General features: G+C 43.4%; 2 protein-coding genes across 11 annotated transcripts in view; one reads left to right on the top strand and one right to left on the bottom strand.

Annotated features, from left to right (window-relative positions):
- The window catches only part of clcn2a (chloride channel, voltage-sensitive 2a), a 60753-nt gene that overhangs the window by 19537 nt on the left and 20464 nt on the right, over positions 1-20752 (bottom strand). For 9 of the 10 annotated variants that reach the window (XM_055867175.1, XM_055867176.1, XM_055867183.1 and 6 more), the window contains exon 2: positions 15049-15202. In XM_055867175.1, coding sequence (XP_055723150.1) covers positions 15049-15202 — 154 coding nt within the window. Of the gene's footprint in view, positions 1-847; positions 2141-15048; positions 15203-20752 lie in introns of those variants that run through there. The other variant, XM_055867182.1, reaches the window with a different exon arrangement.
- LOC129814215 (zona pellucida sperm-binding protein 4-like) lies at positions 16417-19906 on the top strand. The gene is made up of 8 exons (XM_055867185.1): positions 16417-16891; positions 17038-17225; positions 17501-17598; positions 17855-18012; positions 18267-18459; positions 18644-18791; positions 19360-19435; positions 19684-19906. Exons 1-8 carry the CDS (start codon positions 16507-16509, stop codon positions 19794-19796), a joined length of 1359 nt encoding a protein of 452 aa, XP_055723160.1. The 5' UTR covers positions 16417-16506; the 3' UTR covers positions 19797-19906.

Here is a 20752-nt window from a genome sequence, read left to right as displayed (position 1 = left end):
TTTAATTTCAACTCTAATATGCTGTGGTAGACAGCTAAAATAATAATAACTTGGTCAATGTCCAAATATTTATGGACCTGACTGTACAAACTGCATCTAACCCTACCACTCCAGTATCCCTGCACATAGTAAATATGGTATTGTCAATATGGTTTTGCCACTGACCCTGGAACTGACCCTGTATGTAGCTTACTTACTTTTGCGTGTTCTTCTAATGAACATTTCTTGTGTGTTTTTGATTTACTTTACTTGTTTTAATAACAAAAAATATAGTACTACTGATATTGATTATTACTGCATTGTTGGGAAAGAGCAAGAAAGGCATTTCACTGTACCTGTGTATGTGATAATAAAAACTTGACTTGAAAAACAAAACATGTTGTTCTCACATAGTGTTATTTAACACTGTAAAATATAGGAATTAGTGGTTTTGGGTGTATTTTTCCTTTAAAGGCATGCTCTGGAACTTTGGCGATTATTAAGTATTTTTTAAACATCCCTCTTTGGGCTGGATGTATCAATGTGTAATTCATACATGAATAATGTATTAGTAGAATTACTGTCTAACCTCGATTAGCCATGAAATCCCTGGTTTGAAAGCTGTGCTGCGCCATCTCCCCTACATTTTCCTTCACGTGGTCCAGTCCCCTAGCAATTCGAGTTCTAGCCAAGGATAACTCAAAGTCAATATCAGCATGTGAAATAGCGTCAGTTGTTAACTGTAAAATTGCCTTAAACTGCACTAATCAAACTGCACTATACAAACTGCATTACACAAACTGCACTATAGTATATGTTTTTTTAAGGTAAAGTAATATGTATTATGTGGATGTATTTCAAGGCCTACCTTTAAACTCAGTGCCTCTTTGCTTGACATCATGGGAAAATCAAAAGAAATCAGCCAAGACCTCAGAAAAAAATTTGTAGACCTCCACAAGTCTGGTTCATCCTTGGGAGCAATTTCCAAAATGCCTGAAGGTACCACGTTCATCTGTACAAACAATATTACGCAAGTATAAACACCATGGGACCACGCAGCCGTCATACCGCTCAGGAAGGAGACACGTTTTGTCTCCTAGAGATGAACGTACTTTGGTGCGAAAAGTACAAATCAATCGCAGAACAACAGCAAAGGACCTTGTGAAGATGCTGGAGGAAACCGGTACAAAAGTATCTATATCCACAGTGAAATGAGTCCTATATGGACATAACCTGAAAGGCCGCTCAGCAAGGAAGAAGCCACTGCTCCAAAACCGCCATTAAAAAAAGCCGGACTACGGTTTGCAACTGCACATGGGGACAAAGATCGTACTTTTTGGAGAAATGTCCTCTGGTCTGATGAAACAAAAATAGAACTGTTTGGCCATAATGACCATCGTTATGTTTGGAGGAAAAGAGGGGAGGCTTGCAAGCCGAAAAACACCATCCCAACCGTGAAGCATGGGGGTGGCAGCATTATGTTGTGGGGGTGCTTTGCTGCAGGAGGGACTGGTGCACTTCACAAAATAGATGGCATCATGAGGGAGAAAAATTATGTGGGTATATTGAACATCTCAAGACATCAGCCAGGAAGTCAATGACCCCAAACATACTTCCAAAGTTGTGGCAAAATGGCTTAAGGACAACAAGGTCAAGGTGTTGGAGTGGCCAGCACAAAGCCCTGACCTCAATCCTATAGACAATTTGTGGGCAGAACTGAAAAAGCGTGCGCGAGCAAAGAGGCCTACAAACCTGACTCAGCTACACCAGCTCTGTCAGGAGGACTGGGCCAAAATTCAACCAACTTATTGTGGAAGGCTACCCGAAATGTTTGACCCAAGTGAAACAATTTAAAGGCAAATAATACTAATTGAATGTATGTAAACTTCTGACCCACTGGGAATGTGATGAAATAAATCACTCTCTCTACTATTATTCTGACATTTCACTTTCTTAAAATAAAGTGGTGCTCCTAACTGAGCTAAGACAAGGAATTTTTACTATGATTAAATGTCAGGAATTGTGAAAGACTGAGTTTAAATGTATTTGGCTAAGGTGTATGTAAACGTCCGACTTCAACTGTATATATCTGTCTTTGTCTTACTCCACAGACATATCTGCCCATAGCCTCTCAAAGGCCATGTCCCAACTGGCACCCTGTTCCCTATATAGTGCACTACTTTTGACCAAAGCCCTATGGGCCCCAAAAGTAGTGCACTCGGGAATAGGGTCCCATTTGGGACAGAACCTTTGAGAGCCTATGGGCAGATATGCAAAATATATATAGATAAAGTTAGGTCAGTGAAAAGAGGCTCCATTAGACTAAATTTATTCTCCTTTTTCTATGAACTGGCAAAGTCTGGAATTCTACTGGTTCAGTATTTAGAGCGTTCGTAGACTGTGTCCCTCAAGACACTCAACGTGCTCTACTGACACAGTTGCTGTATATCTTCTGTATTTAGCCAATGTCTCTTCACTGCCACAAGGATATAAATATGACTTTATCCTTAAATAAACGTATACTACTGATTTGAAATTCAAACATGTCTTATCTTTGTGAGAGATGGCGAGAGAAATATTGATGTAGGGAGGGAGAGATGGACAAGTGAGAGAGAAAGATGGAGGAAGAGGGGGGAAAGGAAAGAGATAAGAGGGAGAGGAATGATCAATCAAGAGAGCGACAGAACCACAGTTGACAGTAGGCGGAGAGAGATTTATTATTGTTTATTTCACTTTTGTTTATTATCTATTTCACTTGCTTTGGCAATGAAAACATATGTTTCCCATGCCAATAAAGCCCTTTGAATTGAATTGAATTGAGCGAGAGAGCGAGAGAGCGAGAACAGCTGACAGACAGAGAGTGATGGGGCAGGTCACAGGGGGACATTGAGGTCCCCAAGGGAACAGTGGGGAAGCAGGGGCACAACTGTGTTCATGGCAACGTGATAGACCCAGTTGACAACCGCCAGCCAGGGCACCTGCTGACTGGCACCTCACCTGCCCATGCTAACGGGAGTGCAGACACACTCAGGCGAGCATGCACACACACGTATGCGCACAAACACATTGAGTTGGAACACGCACACACAGACACACATACATGTAATGTTCTAGGTCCGACAGTGCAGTAACATTGATTACATTGTTGACGACGACAATAGCGTAAAAGACACCTCATGGTAGAGCCATAGTACTACAGTTTATGGTTGTCAGTCAACCACTGAACATATGTGTGTCAACCATGCAACGCTTCTAGATAAACGACCATCAACTGAACTATGTCTGGACATTACTTTATTATTCATGCATATGGAATATTACAATGGTGACGAGGATTAAAAACGAGATGGATTACAGCACAAACATTTGACTGAATTTTCCTTTCGGGCAAGTAAAGCTAATAAGCTGGTAGCTAGCTAAAAGGACATTGAAATGGTGCTAGCAATCGCACCGTTTAAAACTGAAAGTGACCCTAGTTCCGTCGGGCCACGTTGGAATAAATGGGTGCAGATATTCTAACTTTACACCATAGCCATGAAAATGTACCGGCGATGCTAGGCTGAAAGCACTGTTGTTGCACTTAAAAGGAGAACGAGCACATGACATTTGCGCCACGTTCGCGGTAGAGTATGCAGACACAAAACTGAAAAAGAACGTTCAGTACCAATATATTAAGTAAAGCCACTGAGCAGCAGGGCAAGAAGTCCAATAATGGACTAAAGGAACCTAACGTTAATCCTTATAGTCCAAGGACCTTACATGTTCTGTTTGGCTCTCGAAGCCAAAACAGCCAAATAGTCCATATAAAAGTGAATCGATTCTCAATTGCAGTATGATTCTGGAAACATAACTCTTCCTACTTTCACATTTTAGTAGACACTCTTATCCAGAGCAATTTACAACAGTGAGTGCATACATTTTTGTACGTTTTTGTATTGGTCCCCAGTGGGAATTGAACCCCCAACCTTGGTGTTGCAAGCACCATACTCTACCAACTGAGCAACATGATGGGACCAATCACTTCAAAATAATTTAAAAAGTGCAAAATAGACTTCATGTTAACTGGCCAGGTCGCAGTTGTAAATGAGAACTTGTTCTCAACTGGCCTACCTTGTTAAATAAAAGGTGAAAGAAAAATAAATCAAATAAAAACAAGTTTTAACACAGTTGCAGCCAACAGTATTTTTCAGTAGCAGCGCGTTTCAGGCAGCCATCTTCCTTTTACACACAGGTGTTAGGAGACACAGATAGCTAATTAGCACAGGTAGTCGATTCTGTCTTCCGTCTGTTTTCCGTAAACACGCGCTGTAACATGGCGATATTGTCGTGTGGGAACACTAACCCTATAAAGGTTTATCAATTGAACCTTTTGTTTTTTGATTATTTTTTTTAGTTGGTATGAAAGATCAGGTTCTTCCAAAACCGTACTGCAAGGAATGCGTGTTAATGTTCAGACTGAGCGTCAGGGCTCTTAACAAACCTCCCCCTTACATAAGACGTCTTCGTCCAATGACTCTTATGTGTATTGTAATGGAACGGTGAGTCATGATCAAGAAGTAGGCAAGAGCCCAGATACTTACCACACCAGACTGCATGTTAGCAAATAACTTTGAGTTTGCAGGCATTGACATGGAGATGATTCAGAGCTGTAACTCGTCCAGGCTGCGCTGTCGTGGTTCCTCCTGGCACCAGAGGGCGGCAGAGACCACCCAAGAGACTTTTACTGGACTCAGTTGTGTCTTATTATTTCATGATTGTGTCCCTGTTAAAAGAGGTGTGTTTTCTGTGGTCCTTTGCAGAAGCTTGAATTGTTCACTGGGTGCGTTTGTTTCCTGAGTGAGGTTGAGACATAGTGTTTGTTGGTTTTCAAGTGCACTGTGATCCTGCGACTACCGTTTCTCAGTAAAGTTTTATGTTTATCCTTAACCACTGATTCCTTGTCTGGTCTCTTCTCTGCACCTGGGTCCAACCTTACCACGTCACATGCACAGAAGAGCACTGAGAGAGCTTGACATGACTGTAACCGCCCCTCTCGATCACAGGAGATCGCTGGAACTATCTGAAATCCATGCAACAGGCATAGAGCAGAGCTCAGCTGCTGTAGTCAATACAGTGCATCAGAAGCACACAACAAGTGCACAGAAAGAGTTAGATCAAACAACCAATAGAGGCAAATACACACATACTGGAGACTGTCCGGCAAGAGGAAAAGAGTGCAAAGCTTGTGGGAAACAAAATCACTTTGCAAAGCAGTGTCGATCAAAACCAAAACAGGAGCAGCACACAGACACCAGAGACAATGCTAAACATCACAGATCACGCCAGAAAGTTAACCACGTCAGTGCAACACACTGTGAAAATGCGAGGTGAGATTCATCAAGCAGTGAGTAGTGACAAGTGTTAGACAACCTCAGGCACACATTCAGCTAAATGGTGTCAGAGTAGTAGTTCTGATGGGGCTGCAGTGAACATGACCAGAGGTAGTTTTCAATACACTTAAGCCACAGCCGCAGCTCAGCCCAGCCAAAATCAAGATCTTTTGATACGGCTCCACAAACCCACTGCCCATTGCTGGTGCACTCACATGAAATGTAGAGGCAAGAGACAAGAACACTCCCAGCACATTCTATGTCATTCAAGGCGATGGCTACTCCCGGTTAAGCTACCACACAACTAAGGAGCTAAGCCTGATCAAGATAATCAACTCCGTCTTCCTCACCAGTCCAGCGCACAGCGGCAGATGAACTTGTGGACAACCATACAGAATGTTCAATGGAATTGGAGTGGTGAAAGATTCCCAGGTGAAGCTTCACACAGACACCGAAGTCCAGCCCACGTGCCAACCACACAGGCGCGTGCCTTCCCACATCCCCCCAAAAAGTTGAAGAAGAGCTATAAGCACTGGAGACTGATGACATTGTTGAGATAGTCCCACTGGGCACAGACATCAGTTCAACTAGTCTTCATTTACATTTGATTGAGTTGTCAACTAATGTGAATTCAATATAAAAAAAGCAACAAAACATTTCACCATGTCATTGGATTGAGGTTAAAAGTTGGGTGAAAAAAATTAGGAATTCGCTTACGTTGATGACTATTTTCTAATGCAATCAGTGTTCCACGTTTATTACATAGAAACAACGTTGATTCAATCAGTTTTTGCCCAGTGGGGAGATTAGTAGACCCAGTAGGCCCTAATCCCTGGGTCTCCCACATCCTGACACCCTCAAAGCCCAAGGACCCAGAGTCTGGGCAGACAAGCACGAAGCCAATACAGCCATTCTACGTGAATGTCACATCACACCATGGACAACGCCATCCACAAACTCAACAGAACCACAGTGTTTTCCAAGCTGAATCTAAAAGCTGGATATCACCAACGTGAACTACACCCGACAGCAGATATTCCCCACATTCACCACTCATCTCGGCCTGAGGAGGTATAAACCGTTGAACTTTGGTATCTCGCCAGCTGCAGTGGTGTTCCAGAATGCTGTCAGACACTCCAAGGCATTGCAGGTGTGAAAAACCTCAGCGACAACATCATTGTGTATGTAGCAAAAGCTGACCACAAGAACAGCCTGAGAGTAGTGTTCCAAAGTTCTCTGTTTTCATCTTCTCTGCTGGCGGTATCTCAGCTGACCCGAAAAAAGTCACTGCCATTCACCATGCATGCAATCCCCAAAATGCAAGTCAAATAATGAGTCTTCTCTGGCATGGCCAACTACTGCTCAGGTTTCATCCAGGATTATGCCACCCTCACTGTGCCACTACGGTAGCTCACAAAGAAGGTTGTTCCATGGCAGTGGGGTGAGAAACAGGAAACAGCTCTGAAAAAACTAAGACAGCAGCACAACCAGTGACACCACCATGTCATACTTTGATTCATCAAAGGAAACAGAGCTCATTGTGGACGACAGTGGAGGCTGTTGAGGGGAGGACGGCACATAATAAATGGCTGGAACGGAGCAAATGGAATGGCATCAAACACATGGCAAACACTACAGCATACAATGACATTCTAGATGATTCTGTGCTTCCAACTTTGTGGCAACAGTTTGGGGAAGGCCCTTTCCTGTTTCAGCATGACAATTCCCCCGTGCACAAAGCGAGGTCCATACAGAAATGGTTTGTCGAGATCGGTGTGGAAAAGTTGACTGGCTTGCATAGAACCCTGACCTCAACCCCATTGAACACCTCTGGGATGAATTGGAACACCAACTGCGAGCCAGGACTAATCGCCCAACAACAGTGCCCGAATGCTCTTGTGGAAGCAAGTCCCCGTAGCAATGTTCCAACATCTAGAGGAAAGCCTTCCCAGAAGAGTGGAGGCTGTTGTAGAAGCAGAGGAGGGGACCAACTCCATATTAATACCCATGATTTTGGAATGAGATGTTCGACGAGCAGGCGTCCACATACTTTGGCCATGTAGTGTACCTCCTTGTCTGACTAGTCTTTCGGACTAAAAACAAAGACTGTTCAGAATCAAAACAGAGATAGTTGTCTTAAATGCTTTATGTTCGCATTTGTGAATTGTTCCATTATAATCATTACATGCAGAAAGTAACAGTCAAGTTGAAATGTGTTTGTTTGAATACACGGAAATGTTTTTATTGATTCTATGGAACCCAGGACTCCCTGGAAAACAGCGGCAAATTGTTACCGAGTGGACTATCCTAGCTACAAATATCATACCCCAAAAAATGCTAACCCTGTTATTGTAATGGTGAGAGGTTAGCATGTCTTCGGGGTATGATATTTGTGCGTCTAACTTTCTCACTGATCATTATTCACGATTCATTCAGGACTATCCTTAATCATGGTAGTGTTTAGACACATTTTCTATTCTTATTTACAATAAAAGTGACTCCAAAATTACACAAAACATTATTTACCATTATAAACTGGGTGGTTCAAGCCCTGAATGCTGATTGGCTGACAGCCATGGTATATCAGACCTTATACCACGGGTATGACAAAACATTTATTTTTACTGCTCTAATTACATTGGTAACCAGTTTATTATGGCAATAAGGCACCTCAGGGGTTTGTGGTATATGGCCAATATACCATGGCTAAGGGCTGTATCCAGGCACTCCGCGATGCGTCGTGCGTAAGGATAGAGTAATCCTGAATGCTGATTGGTTAAAACCGCACTCCAGCTGGTGTCTATTCCACAAGTTACCACCGGCTAAATCTATGACATGCCTATTTACTCCGTTCCATCTGACTGTGCAACCCACTGTCCCATCAACCCAGCCAAGCAATTTATAAACTTGATCTCCACTATAAAAAGCATCTAGACATTATCTCACATTTCTTTTAGACTAACATTTAGTTTTCAACAGCAGAGATTTGTATAAACCTCTTCGACATTTGCAACATTGTTTCAATATTCAAATTGTCCCATAGTAATGAATGAGTCGGGACGAGACCGACAGGCAGGCAACGTTTCTCAGTCAGTCGGAATCATGGATCAGCTGGCATCATTTTTATGAAATGTCAATTGAAAAAGGTAAAACAAAATGAAGTGCAGTTAGTTTGCAGTCTTTCCACCTTCAGTTTGAAGTGATTGTGTTACTGTTGCTGTGTTGTTGGCTAGCTCCTCTGAACAACAGTGTCTTGATGAGAGAGCACATTTTCTATACCAGGCGAAATCGCACCTCATTAGCTCATTGTTATGGATGTATCCAAATAAATGTCACTAGAAAACAGCTTAAACAAATGCAGCTACTTTGCTGTTATTCTGGCTGCACTTTTTGATGTGACTGTAAGTTTGCCGTAGTTGGCTAGCTAGCAAGCAAGGGATAAAAATGTTGCCAGCCACCATATCAATTATCAATCAACATTTAGAACGAACGACTGGGTCGCTTCCATAGATACAGAACAAAAAGACTGAACGACTGGGTGGCAACCGAACCAATAGAACGAACAACCGGCAGCTTGGGTAGCAACCCTGGATTTGTGCCGGGACTATATCTTGTGGAAGGATGAATGAAGAAATTCATCAAAATAATGTTTTTAATGAAAATATGTCAATCATGATTTGAATATGTTGGTAACTCGTCATATAAAAGTGATAATGCCTTCGAAAGCGATGTTTAGAGGATATATTGGCACGGTTTGCTGGCCTTCAATGAATATATCCTCCAAACACTGACTTCTCATGCATTATCACTTCATTCAGTTATCCCCATTGAGACTGTGTTTGTGCCTCAATCTAGTTTGGGCAAAACTAAACATTCCTATCATTATTGAAAGAGACTGTGATATCTCACATCTCAAAATAGGGCAACTTAATGTTAGATCCGTCACTTTACAGTCATAGTCAATGAGTCAATAGTCAATCACTGATCATAATCTTGATGTGAGTGGTCTGACTGAAACATGGCTCAAGCCTGATACATTTACTGTGTTAAAAGAGGCATCTCCTCCTGGTTACACTAGTGACCATATCTCCTCTGCAAAGGCAGAGGTGTTGCTAGCATTTCCGACAGTGTTTTCATATTTTGAGCTTCTAGTCATGAAATCTATGCAGCCTACTTAATCACTTTTTAAAGCTACTGTTTTACAGTCCTCCTGGGCCGTATACAGCATTCATCACTGAGTTCCTTGAATTCCTATCGGACCTTGTAGTCATGGCAGATAATATTCAAATTTTTGGTGACTTCAATATTCACATGGAAAAGTCCACAGACCCACTCCAAAAGACTTACGGAGGCATCATCGATTCAGTTGGTTTTGTCTAACATGTCTCCAGACCTACTCATTGTAACAGTCATACTCTGGATCTAGTTTTGTTCCGTGGAATAAATATTGTGGATCTAAATGTTTTTTAATCATAATCCTGGACTATCGGACCACCTTCTTATTACGTTTGCAATCGCAAAAAAGAATCTGCTCAGACCCCAACCAAGGATCATCAAAAGCCGTGCTACAAATTCTCGGACGACTCAAAAATTCCTAGATGCCCTTTCAGACTCCCTCCACCTACCCAAGGATGTTGGAGTACAAAAATCGGTTAATCACCTAACTGAGGATCTAAATATAAATTGCGTAATTCTCTAGATGCAGTCGCACCCCTAAAAACAAACATTTGTCACAAGAAATTAGCTCCCTGGTATACAGAAAATACCCGAGCCCTGAAGCACCTCACAGAAAATTGGAACGAAAATGGCATGCCAACAAAACGGAAGTATTCTGACTAGCTTGGAAAGACAGTACCGTGCAATACCGAAGAGCCCTCACTGCTGCTTGATCATCCTATTTTTCCAACCTAATTGAGGAGAATGAGAACAATCCTAAATGTATTTTTGATACTGTTGCAAAACTAACTAAAAAGAAGCATTCCCCAAGAGAGGATGGCTTTCACTTCAGCAGTGATGAATTCATAAACTACTTTGACGAAAAGATCATGATCATCAGAAAGCAAATTACGGACTCCTTTTTGAATCTGCGTACTTCTCCAAAGCTCAGTTGTCCTGAGTCTGCACAGAACTGCCAGGACCTAAGATCAAAGGAGACACTCAAGAACTGGTGTCCTAATTCTCTCTCTCTCCTCCCGGAGGACCTGAGCCCTAGGACCATGCCTCAGGACTACCTGGCCTGAAGACTCCTTGCTGTCCGCAGTCCACCCAGTCGTGCTGCTGCTCCAGTTTCAACTGTTCTGCCTGCGGCTATGGAATCCTGACCCATTCACCGGATGTGCTACCTTGTCCCGGACCTGCTGTTTTTGACTCTCTCTCTCTCTTTCTCGCACCTGCTGTCTCGACCTCTGAATACTCGGCTATGAAAAGGCAACTGACATTTACTCCTGAAGAACTGACATGTTGCATACTATATAACCACTGTGATTATTATTTGACCCTGCAGGTCATCTATGAACATTTGAACATCTTGAAGAACAATCTGGCCTTAATACTCTTATAATCTCCACCCGATACAGCCAGAAGAGGACTAGCCACCCCGCAGAGCCTGTTTCCTCTCTCGGTTTCTTCCTAGGTTCCTGCCTTTCTAGGGAGTTTTTTCTAGCTATCGTGCTTCTACATCTGCATTGGTTGCTGTTTGGGGTTTTAGGCGTGTTTTCTGTATAGCACTTTGTGACATCTGCTAATGTAAAAAGGGAGTTATTAATACATTTGATTGATTGATTTCTATTGGGCACAAAATAATGTGAAACACAACCCAAACAAACAGCAAATGTATCCAACAAGTTTGTAGAGTCACAAGCTTGATGTCATCAATATGGGACCAAACACTCAAATTAAAGCTGACAGTCTGCAGTTCAACCTCGTCGTCACTGGATCATTTCAAATCCAAAGTGCTGGAGTACAGAGCCAAAACAACAACACATTTGTCACCGTGCCAATACTTTTGGAGCTCACTGTATATTCTCAGTGTTATCTTGATAGGTGAGTCCCCTACAAGACAGAATTTTGAATAAAATTCCATTACAACTTACTCGGTTGGTTTGTTGGGGGAATGTCTTTGTGCAGGTTGAATTTTCAGACAAAATATTTGCAGTGTGCAGGTCCGGGATCAAGGGGTAACATTCCCCTCTCTCGACACACATGTGCCCCCGACGGAGACCGGGGTCTAATCCCTGCGTTGACCCCTCCCACCTCCCATTTTCTCTCCCATAATCATGTATATGGCCTTGTAATTTCAAATGTTTCTGAAAACAGCATAAAAATATATGGGATCCAAAATGTTCACAGGAAAGTATTGTCGTACAGACTATTCCACGATATCCCACGGCAATAAGTCAGACTAGTGGTCCCACCATCGACTAGTGGCACCATCGACTAGTGGTACCTATGTTATCTCAGGAAGACGTTCTGGCTAACAGATACACACAAACACACACTAGTTTGGCACGTGGTGGGTGGCCCTCTGCCCGGTGCTTGCATGGGCGACTTGGCCCGTCCTTATATCCACAGCAGCGTGACAGATGTCTTCTTCTCAATCCAAAACACACACGGTCTGCCAGATGCATATTTTTATCACCATGTAATGAATTGCTTATTCTGTTCGTAATATGAATCGTACAAAAATAAATGATATAATGACATGTGGGCCAAAGCAATCAAAACAAATGTGAGTGTAAATTCCCTCAGCGCAAGCATAGGCTACAACAATCACGAGCAACCAGTGCACGAAATGGGAAAAGCCCATTTCCTGAGAGGCACTGGCACATCTCAAAGGAATTCTCGAAGAACACCTCAAACAGGATAAATAAATACGGGAAACACTTTGGAAACCACAACCGGTTATCTGGGATCAAGTCTTTCCCACACAACTCCAGGTTGTAAAAAATATTGATTTCAACATGTGGTCTATGGAAGTTAATGCACGCAGATCATCACAATAAAATGCCGTAGAACTACATGTACAACATAGAATATAGTAGACGGCCAATGGTGGCGAGTGAGAGGAGTCAGTCACGCTGGATTAAGTGTTAGCGTAGCAAGTTAGCGCTTTCTCCATTTTAGCTAACCCGCTTTCGCTCTCTAAAGCTAACCGTCACGATGAGCAGCTCAGCCTTTTGACGGAGTGTGTAGGCAGGGCTCTCAAACCGTGGCTCTGGATGTGGAGTAGAACAGAGGGAGACACACACAGAATAGAACAGAGGCAAACACTCATCCTCCTACTCCTCTGGTGGGAGGATGGCTGGGCTCTGCTCTCCTCAAGTTATGCAACATGTATCAGAACGTGGCAAGATCTCGCTGGTACTCAGGAGTCTTATTGAAGAGAGGCTGAGTTGTGTCCTTTTATTTTACAGACCCGTGAAATTTCACTCTTTGTTATGTCTTTGCATCTCGGCCTCATTGGGTTTTTCCTCTTCAAGGTTTGAGTGCCAGTACCCTTTTAACTCTATAGATACGTTTATCCTAAGCGCCGGCCACCTTTCATTCTAGCCTGAACAGAAACCAGGCTTCCTAGTACAAATATAAACACGCATATACTGTCACTGTATTCTCTCTCTCTCGCTCTCTCGCTCTCTCTCTCTCTTAGACTGAGAATAAATCAACTGTTCACTGAACACAACAATAGGTACTACACTTGATCAGTAACTACTTCTGATAGCTAGCTTATTAACAGAGGAAAAAGTCCCTAAACCAACCACTCTGGCTACATATCTTTTCAGTCTTCTCAGATAATGCTTTCACCTATCCAATCGTAATCGGCTCAGTAGCCACAAGGGCACGGTGTGTAGGAGACACGGATAGAAAGCAGTTGGAACACAGCCATAAACTTCAGCCTACACAGTCACATGCATTCTAAATCACACCCACAAAGATAGTCTCTCTCTCTCTCTCTCTCTCTCTCTCTCTCTCTCTCTCTCTCTCTCTCTCTCTCTCTCTCTCTCTCTCTCTCTCGCACACGCACACGCACACGCACACGCACACGCACACACGCACATCCTCTCCTTGTTCCTGTCCCTCATCATGTTGTACTACTCTGGGGAGAAAAGCCAGGAGGTTGAAAGGAGTGACGCAGTAAGATGAAGGTGACAGGCTATTGACATGCACAACAGCAGCCCTCGTCATCACAGACACACTAAGTGACCATTCATTACCAGCAGAGGGGGCTGTTTTTTTTACATTGGCAGAAGAGCAGTGCCATCACCCACGAGGCCATGGCACAGGATTGCTCATCAGTGATCATGCTGTGTCATAACTTTACTCATCTCATCTCTCTCATTAAGAGGCTGATAGGATGCACCAATAATATCAGAACCTCTCTTCAAATGTGTTTTGTGTTCATAAGGGCAGAGCGGTCAGGTTATGGTCTGGGTTATCTCTCGTGGAAAGACTGGGTGAACATACATGGTACAGCAGATCTGTCATGATATAACGAAATGCGTGAGATCACGAGCAACATTAGTTTCGGTGCTTGGGTTTTTCGTCACTGGTTATTTGGGCAAATCACGAGTTCGCAGGTGTTATCATTTTTCGAATTTAAGAAGGGGAAGGGACATTTGGCCCATAGACATGCCCGTAACTTTCAAAGAGAGAGGGTGGAACTCTTCGTTCTGGTTCCGATCCCCGTTCTCTCTCTTCTCTTAATTAAAAGCATCTGACCAATTACGTAAGACTTTAGTTCTGGGTTAACTGAGATTATGGTCAGTGAGGTGGTTAGTGCAGCATAGGATGATGCTGTCAATTCAGTGGTTATGGTGCTGTCATAGGAGCGGTCATAGGAGCACAGTACTTGCTCACTCTGATCCTTGGCACTGCAGTCTTTCTGTGGTCATTACACAGGTCAGTAAATATGAGTGGTCATGTTGAGGTCATTAGACATCTTAGTAAATATGAGGGGTCATGTTGAGGTCATTAGACATCTTAGTAAATATGAGGGGTCATGTTGAGGTCATTAGACATCTTAGTAAATATGAGGGGTCATGTTGAGGTCATTAGACATCTTAGTAAATATGAGGGGTCATGTTGAGGTCATTAGACATCTTAGTAAATATGAGGGGTCATGTTGAGGTCATTAGACATCTTAGTAAATATGAGTGGTCATGTTGAGGTCATTAGACATCTTAGTAAATATGAGGGGTCATGTTGAGGTCATCAGACATCTTAGTAAATATGAGGGGTCATGTTGAGGTCATCAGACATCTTAGTAAATATGAGTGGTCATGTTGAGGTCATTAGACATCTTAGTAAATATGAGGGGTCATGTTGAGGTCATCAGACATCTTAGTAAATATGAGGGGTCATGTTGAGGTCATTAGACATCTTAGTAAATATGAGGGGTCATGTTGAGGTCATCAGACATCTTAGTAAATATGAGGGGTCATGTTGAGGTCGTTAGACATCTTAGTAAATATGAGGGGTCATGTTGAGGTCATTAGACATCTTAGTAAATATGAGGGGTCATGTTGAGGTCATTAGACATCTTAGTAAATATGAGTGGTCATGTTGAGGTCATCAGACATCTTAGTAAATATGAGGGGTCATGTTGAGGTCATTAGACATCTTAGTAAATATGAGGGGTCATGTTGAGGTCATTAGACATCTTAGTAAATATGAGTGGTCATGTTGAGGTCAGTCGGTCACTCACCATGACACTTAGCGCAGGGGTCTTTCTCATACTCCAGCAGCTCTGCCGACCGACTGCGAACACTGGTGACCCTCCGCAGCCCCCCGCCATCACGCAGGCGGGCCGCCTCCTCCTTGGCGTACACACCGAGCTCCTGTGTGTAACGCCCATACATCTAAATGAGAGGGGGGAGGGAGAGGAAGGGAAGAGAAAGAGAATATTAGATCATTTTTAAGTATTCGTTATGGCCCTCAGCATACACAACCAGCTTCTGAGTTCTACTTAATATAATACATTAATCATACATGGGAGAGAGAGGACAGAGGGGTGAGAAGGGGGAGGGCAAGAGAGAATTAGAGAGGGAGAGATAGAAGGGGAAGGAAGGAGAAATAGTGGCTGCATTTCAATAGTCTTAAGGGATAGCTAAAAGGTGTCCCTCAAAAAGATTTTGGTGAAAATGAAGGAGAGGGGACAAGAAGAGGAAGCATCTTCAGACTATTGAGATGGACCCAAAGAGGTTGTGCAGACCACTAATCAAGTATTCAAATGATCCCTTTGATAGGCACAAGCTCATGGTATTGACCAATCCCTAGAGACTGATGAGCAGTCAAGACAATGAGAATATTTGATCATTTTTCAGTGTCTAAGTCCTTTTGAAATGTGTACATTAAACACAGTGGAGGCTGCTGAGGAGAGCGTGGCTCATAATAATGGCTGGAATGGAATACATGGAATGGCATCAAACACATGGAAACCATTTGTCTGATGTATTTGATACCATTCCACTTATGCCGCTCCAGCCATTATCACGAGCCTGTTCTCCCCAATTAAGGTGCCACCAACCTCCTGTGATTAAACACGGGAGAGAGAGACAGAGAGAGGATGGAGAGAAGAAGGGGGGACAAGAAAAAGGTGAGAGAGATAGAGAGAAAGTGAAGGAGACTAATAGAGGATAATCCAAAAGGAGACTATATCTCAATAGTCCAAAATGGTTTCGTCCTTTCTCCATTTGTGCTGAGAAGACTGGTGAAAGGAAACTTCTGAATATTGGTTATTTTGTAGCCTATATTCTCGGCTCAGTGAAAATGACAGAAAGGAGACAAGAAGAGGAAGCAACTTTCGACTACTTAGACGGATCCAGTGATACAGACAATTTATCAATTTCACAGCATTTAAATTGGCCAATTTGATAGACACAATCCCTAGGTAATGATCGCTCCCTAGAGCCAAATGAGCCGTCAATGAGCTGCACCTGCCAGGCCCTGACTGATTAACTACCCAGGGCTGGCGACGGCTTGACTCTTAACGAGTAGGGGCCCCGCCAAACCAACACACTCAATCAGGAGTATATTCAATACGCCGATTCCGTTGCAGAACTTTTCTTAAACGGAAGCAAACGGAACAAAACGGGGCGGACCTACCTCAATTTGTCCAATAGAAACTCTTGTTTTGCTCTGTTTGTGGTCGTTTGGTTCTTAAATGGTGAACGGTTTCCGTAATGAATACATCTCAGGTATAAAAGCCTCAGCAAGCCACAGAAGTACAGTGGAGTCAGTCCTATATTGTACAACAATGGCAGGGTGGGTTGAAGTTGCGGTAGTGGTTGTGTGCTGGACCAATGTACTTGGTGCACTGAAGTGGGGAATGCGTCCACAGCATCTGACTAGACCTGTAACTTACGCTGAGCAGCCCCAGTGGCGGCCTCAGCAGGTCATCCAGAGGCCAGTGGCTTCCACTCCTATAGAGAAATGCCAAGTAAAGGAGGAAGAGAGGATTACTTGTGGAACCCCTGCCATTACTATTGCTCAATGTGAAGCGATCAACTGCTGCTTTGATGGGTGGCGGTGCTACTACGGGAAAGCGGGTGAGTCAACAACTGTAGTTTTGGTTTTTCTCATGTATTTTACAATTTTGTATAATTATTTGTACTTATCCCTGCCAAGCCTAACTTGTAAGACTCATTTATGGAGTGTAAGTGCCTTCTTCTCTCTGTGCAATCTCCTTCCCCAGTGACTGTTCAGTGTAGCAGAGACGGTCAGTTTGTGGTGGTGGCGGCCAGGGATACCACTCGGCCCAACCTGGACCTTGATTCCATTAGTCTACTTGGTGGGCAGGATACCCCCTGTAAGCCTGTTGGCATCACTACAGTCTTTGCCGTATACCAGTTTCCTGTCACTGCATGTGGCACCACTCTGATGGTGGGTAGCTGTCTTAATGTGCTGTGCACTCAATCTTTGAGCGTCTATGAATCCAATCCATTGTAGCTTCCACTGGGGTTGGGGGGTCATATCTTGGTCTGAAACACTGCTGGTGTTCTATTCTCCCTGGTAGTTAACTGGCTAATTATGTAATTACCCAGTGTGCCTCATCTAATGTGAGGATAAAAATGAACACCTGCGTTGCTCTTCATTTAAAGCCTGGCTGTTATATACCCGTTGGTGTACACCAAATAAATGTGTTTTGTAACTTTCAGGAGGACAGTGGCTATGTGGTCTACGAGAACAGCATGACATCTTCCTATGAAGTGGGGATTGGACCTCGTGGCTCAATCACAAGAGACAGCCATTTTGAGTGGGTCTTCTCTCCAGTGGCTTAATGTTCAACCAATTCCACTCTGCTCAATTAAATGCTACAACTATTATTTCTTTCTTTTGATATCTCTAAGACATTTCAAGGGGACTAATTAACTGAAGAAGCTGACACTAACTGTTATCCAATTTGATGCTCGATTTGCAAATGCTAGCTAGCCCACACAATCAATGTTGAGAAACCCAATACTGGTGGTCCTAATGTATGTTTCATAACAGTAAAAATGTTTCTCTCCTAGGCTGCGGTTCCAGTGTAAGTACTCTGGCACTGCAGTGGAGGTACTGATTGTTGATGTGAACACTGTTGCTCCACCTGCTCCGGTTGCTGTTCCTGGACCCATCAGCCTGGTTCTCCGACTGGCCAGCGGACAATGTTACAACAAGGGTTGTGTGGAAGGTAAGTTGGAGAAACGGTTGTGTTGGAATAATAACATTTTTCATTAATGGCTTGTAGTTGTCTGAGGGGAAATTGATTTGTGGCTTAACATGCCTGGTTCTGTAAGTTCTTCTATAAAGACTTTCAAATGTGTTGCTTCCTGGGTGGAACCATGCCTGTTCCAACATTCTTGGGGGGGGGGGTGGTGTAAGCTGGCCAGCACTGTAATGAAATGTTTACACTTCAAGTGTTTGAATTCTAACCTTTGTTTCCAGATGTGGAAGCCTACACCTCCTACTATAGCGACGCAGACTACCCAGTTGTCAAGGTCCTAAAGGAGCCAGTGTATGTTGAGGTTCACATCCTGAGGAGGACTGACTCTAACCTGGTCCTGAATTTGGAGCATTGCTGGGCCACCTCCACCCCCAGTCCTCTAAGCCTGCCCAAGTGGGACCTCCTGGTTGATGGGTAACTGGAGAACCAAGATGGTTGCCTTGCTGCTTTTTTTCTCCATTTATTGCTCATTTCCTACTTTAATTTTTAGTCTGTGCTTCCATGTAAAGTAACTGGGGCTCTTCCAACCAGGATGTTAACCTAGGGACTTTGGGAAGATCCTAGAGTTGTACAAACCATGACTGTCTCCCCCCTCCAGGTGTCCGTCTCAGGATGACCGCTACCTGACCTCTGTGATCCCTGTGGCTGGCTCGTCTGGTGTCGTGTTCCCCACCCACTACAAACGCTTTGTGGTCAAGATGTTCACTTTTGTGGATGCGCACACCTTAGCTCCTCTGAAGGACAGGGTACTGCATCTTTACTTTACTACAGCAGGAGTTTCAATTAAGGCCTCGTGGTCTGCTGGGCTTTTCTCCCTGATGGTTGACTGATTGGCCAGGAAGTCCACTGCACTCCCGTGCAAGTCACTAGTTGAAAGCCAGCGGTGCTGTTGATGGCTTTCAAATGGCCTGCGTAATTGTCGCTATTTGGGGCTGCCTAGCAGTTAAGGGCGTTGGGCCAGTAACTGGGATGTCGCTGGTTTGAATCTGAGTAGGTGAGATCTGTGCCCTTAAGCAAGCTGCTTAACCTTAATTTCTCCTGTAAGTCACTCTGGATAAGAGTCTGCTAAATGATACCAAGCTAAAGGTTTGCTTTCCATCTGCAGGTCGACATTAATTAGCAATCTTTCCCTGGAGGCAGAACTGAGTATTTTGCACTAGATGGGATGGCTGTTAAGTCAAAATTTGTCATTGTAGTAATTCAAACCAATTGGCTGTAAAGGTTAGGTTTGACTGTTCCAGCTAGTGACCACTCTGCAGAGCTGCCTCTAGTACATGAATCATCCCAATAAATGCCAACATTCCTTCCATCCAGGTATTCATTCACTGTAGTACAGAGATGTGCTACGCTACTGGAAGTCACTCCTGTCAACAGAGCTGCAACAGGCAAAGTAAGTTTAAAAAAATGGAATAAAAATATTCCATCTAGGGATGGTTTTAAATTTGATCATCTAGCTTTAGTTAAGTTGTGTTCATCAATCCTGGTCCTAGAGCACTATGGGGTTTACATTTGCACAAACATCAATATATCCTAACCTTCATTTGACCAGGGTTTGAAAGTAGCTGGAAATACGTAACTGTTTTGTGCACTAGTTGGATTTAGTGCTTGAGGTATTGACTTAAAATTCTGTTCCTCCAGGGAGAGATGTGGCAGGAGTGAAGTCTTTGGATGGAGAGACTACCGTAGTGTCCAGTGGGGAGCTGATTCTGACCCGACCAGAACCACCTGCCAGGCCTGAGAAATACTTCTGATCCACCTCTGCTTGGGATAAAGACCTGACTACGACCTAGTAGCAGATACAAGATGCCTATTGACTTGTGATCCACTAGCTTGCTAAAATAAAATCTTGTTTTTCAATTTTCATGTTGATGGGGTTTTGAATTTAATAGAGAACTGATCTTGCTTTCAACACTGGGAATAGGGTGGTTCTGCCAATCACCTTGGATCCTTGTTTGGTTGTAGAGATAAGCCACGCAAGGTTACTATAGCAATGCATTGGCTTCAAGTTTCTGAAGGGTTGTCCCTTTATGTTTTAATTTTTTTTAGCTGTATACTTGGACACTGACACCCATGTGCCACTGACAGTTGGCGCCTTTCAATGTAAATTGACTACTTGAGGAATTCATTCCACGCTGATGCATCAAATGGAAATCTGGTGTTCTGTAAACGGGTTCTGGAAGGTAGCTTCACAAGCTCTGCATCTTGTCTATAGATTATCATAAGACTGAGCCAGAAAAAGCAGGTACTAAGCTGCTTGCATTGGGGAAGTGGCCATGTAGAGGAGTGACTGGTTTGTCTAGCAGATGTGGAAGTGGCACATGTTTCCAAGCGACTGCTTGCAGGCAGCGTGTCTAATGACAGTTAACTGGCATGTGATCCTACAAAGTATGGCATTAGGGTAATGTCTACAGAGGGGAGCCTGTCTGCCAGCTGAGGACTATTCCCCATATACCAACCTGTACTGTGCCTCTAGTGTCTGGATTTTACACCGGCCTGCAACCACCACTGAATACACATCTAGTGGCACACGGGTCATCCTTTCAATTTCCTGGTTAAAATGTCCTTGGTAATCAAACGTTTAGAAGAGACATGCTCTCTGCAATTTGTATATACCAGTGTATAGGGTCAGTGCAGTCCCTTTTACTCTGCTCACTCTATTCTCCATCTCTGCTCTGTCCCCTTTTCTGTCTGTAAATAGTGCTGTGAT

The sequence above is a fragment of the Salvelinus fontinalis genome, chromosome 17 (assembly GCF_029448725.1).
Source record: "Salvelinus fontinalis isolate EN_2023a chromosome 17, ASM2944872v1, whole genome shotgun sequence".
Taxonomy (NCBI): Eukaryota; Metazoa; Chordata; class Actinopteri; order Salmoniformes; family Salmonidae; genus Salvelinus; species Salvelinus fontinalis.
The sequence above is the reverse complement of the archived record's forward strand: the minus strand, read 5'-3'. Positions and strand labels throughout refer to the sequence as shown.

Bases quoted from the DNA above. Each gene is read 5' to 3' on its own strand.
- LOC129814215 (XM_055867185.1), top strand. From the start codon at position 16,507: ATGGTGAACGGTTTCCGTAATGAATACATCTCAGGTATAAAAGCCTCA. The intron at 17,226-17,500 runs GTGGGTAGCTGT...TGTAACTTTCAG, and splicing joins CATGTGGCACCACTCTGATG to GAGGACAGTGGCTATGTGGT. The intron at 19,436-19,683 runs GTAAGTTTAAAA...CTGTTCCTCCAG, and splicing joins ACAGAGCTGCAACAGGCAAA to GGAGAGATGTGGCAGGAGTG.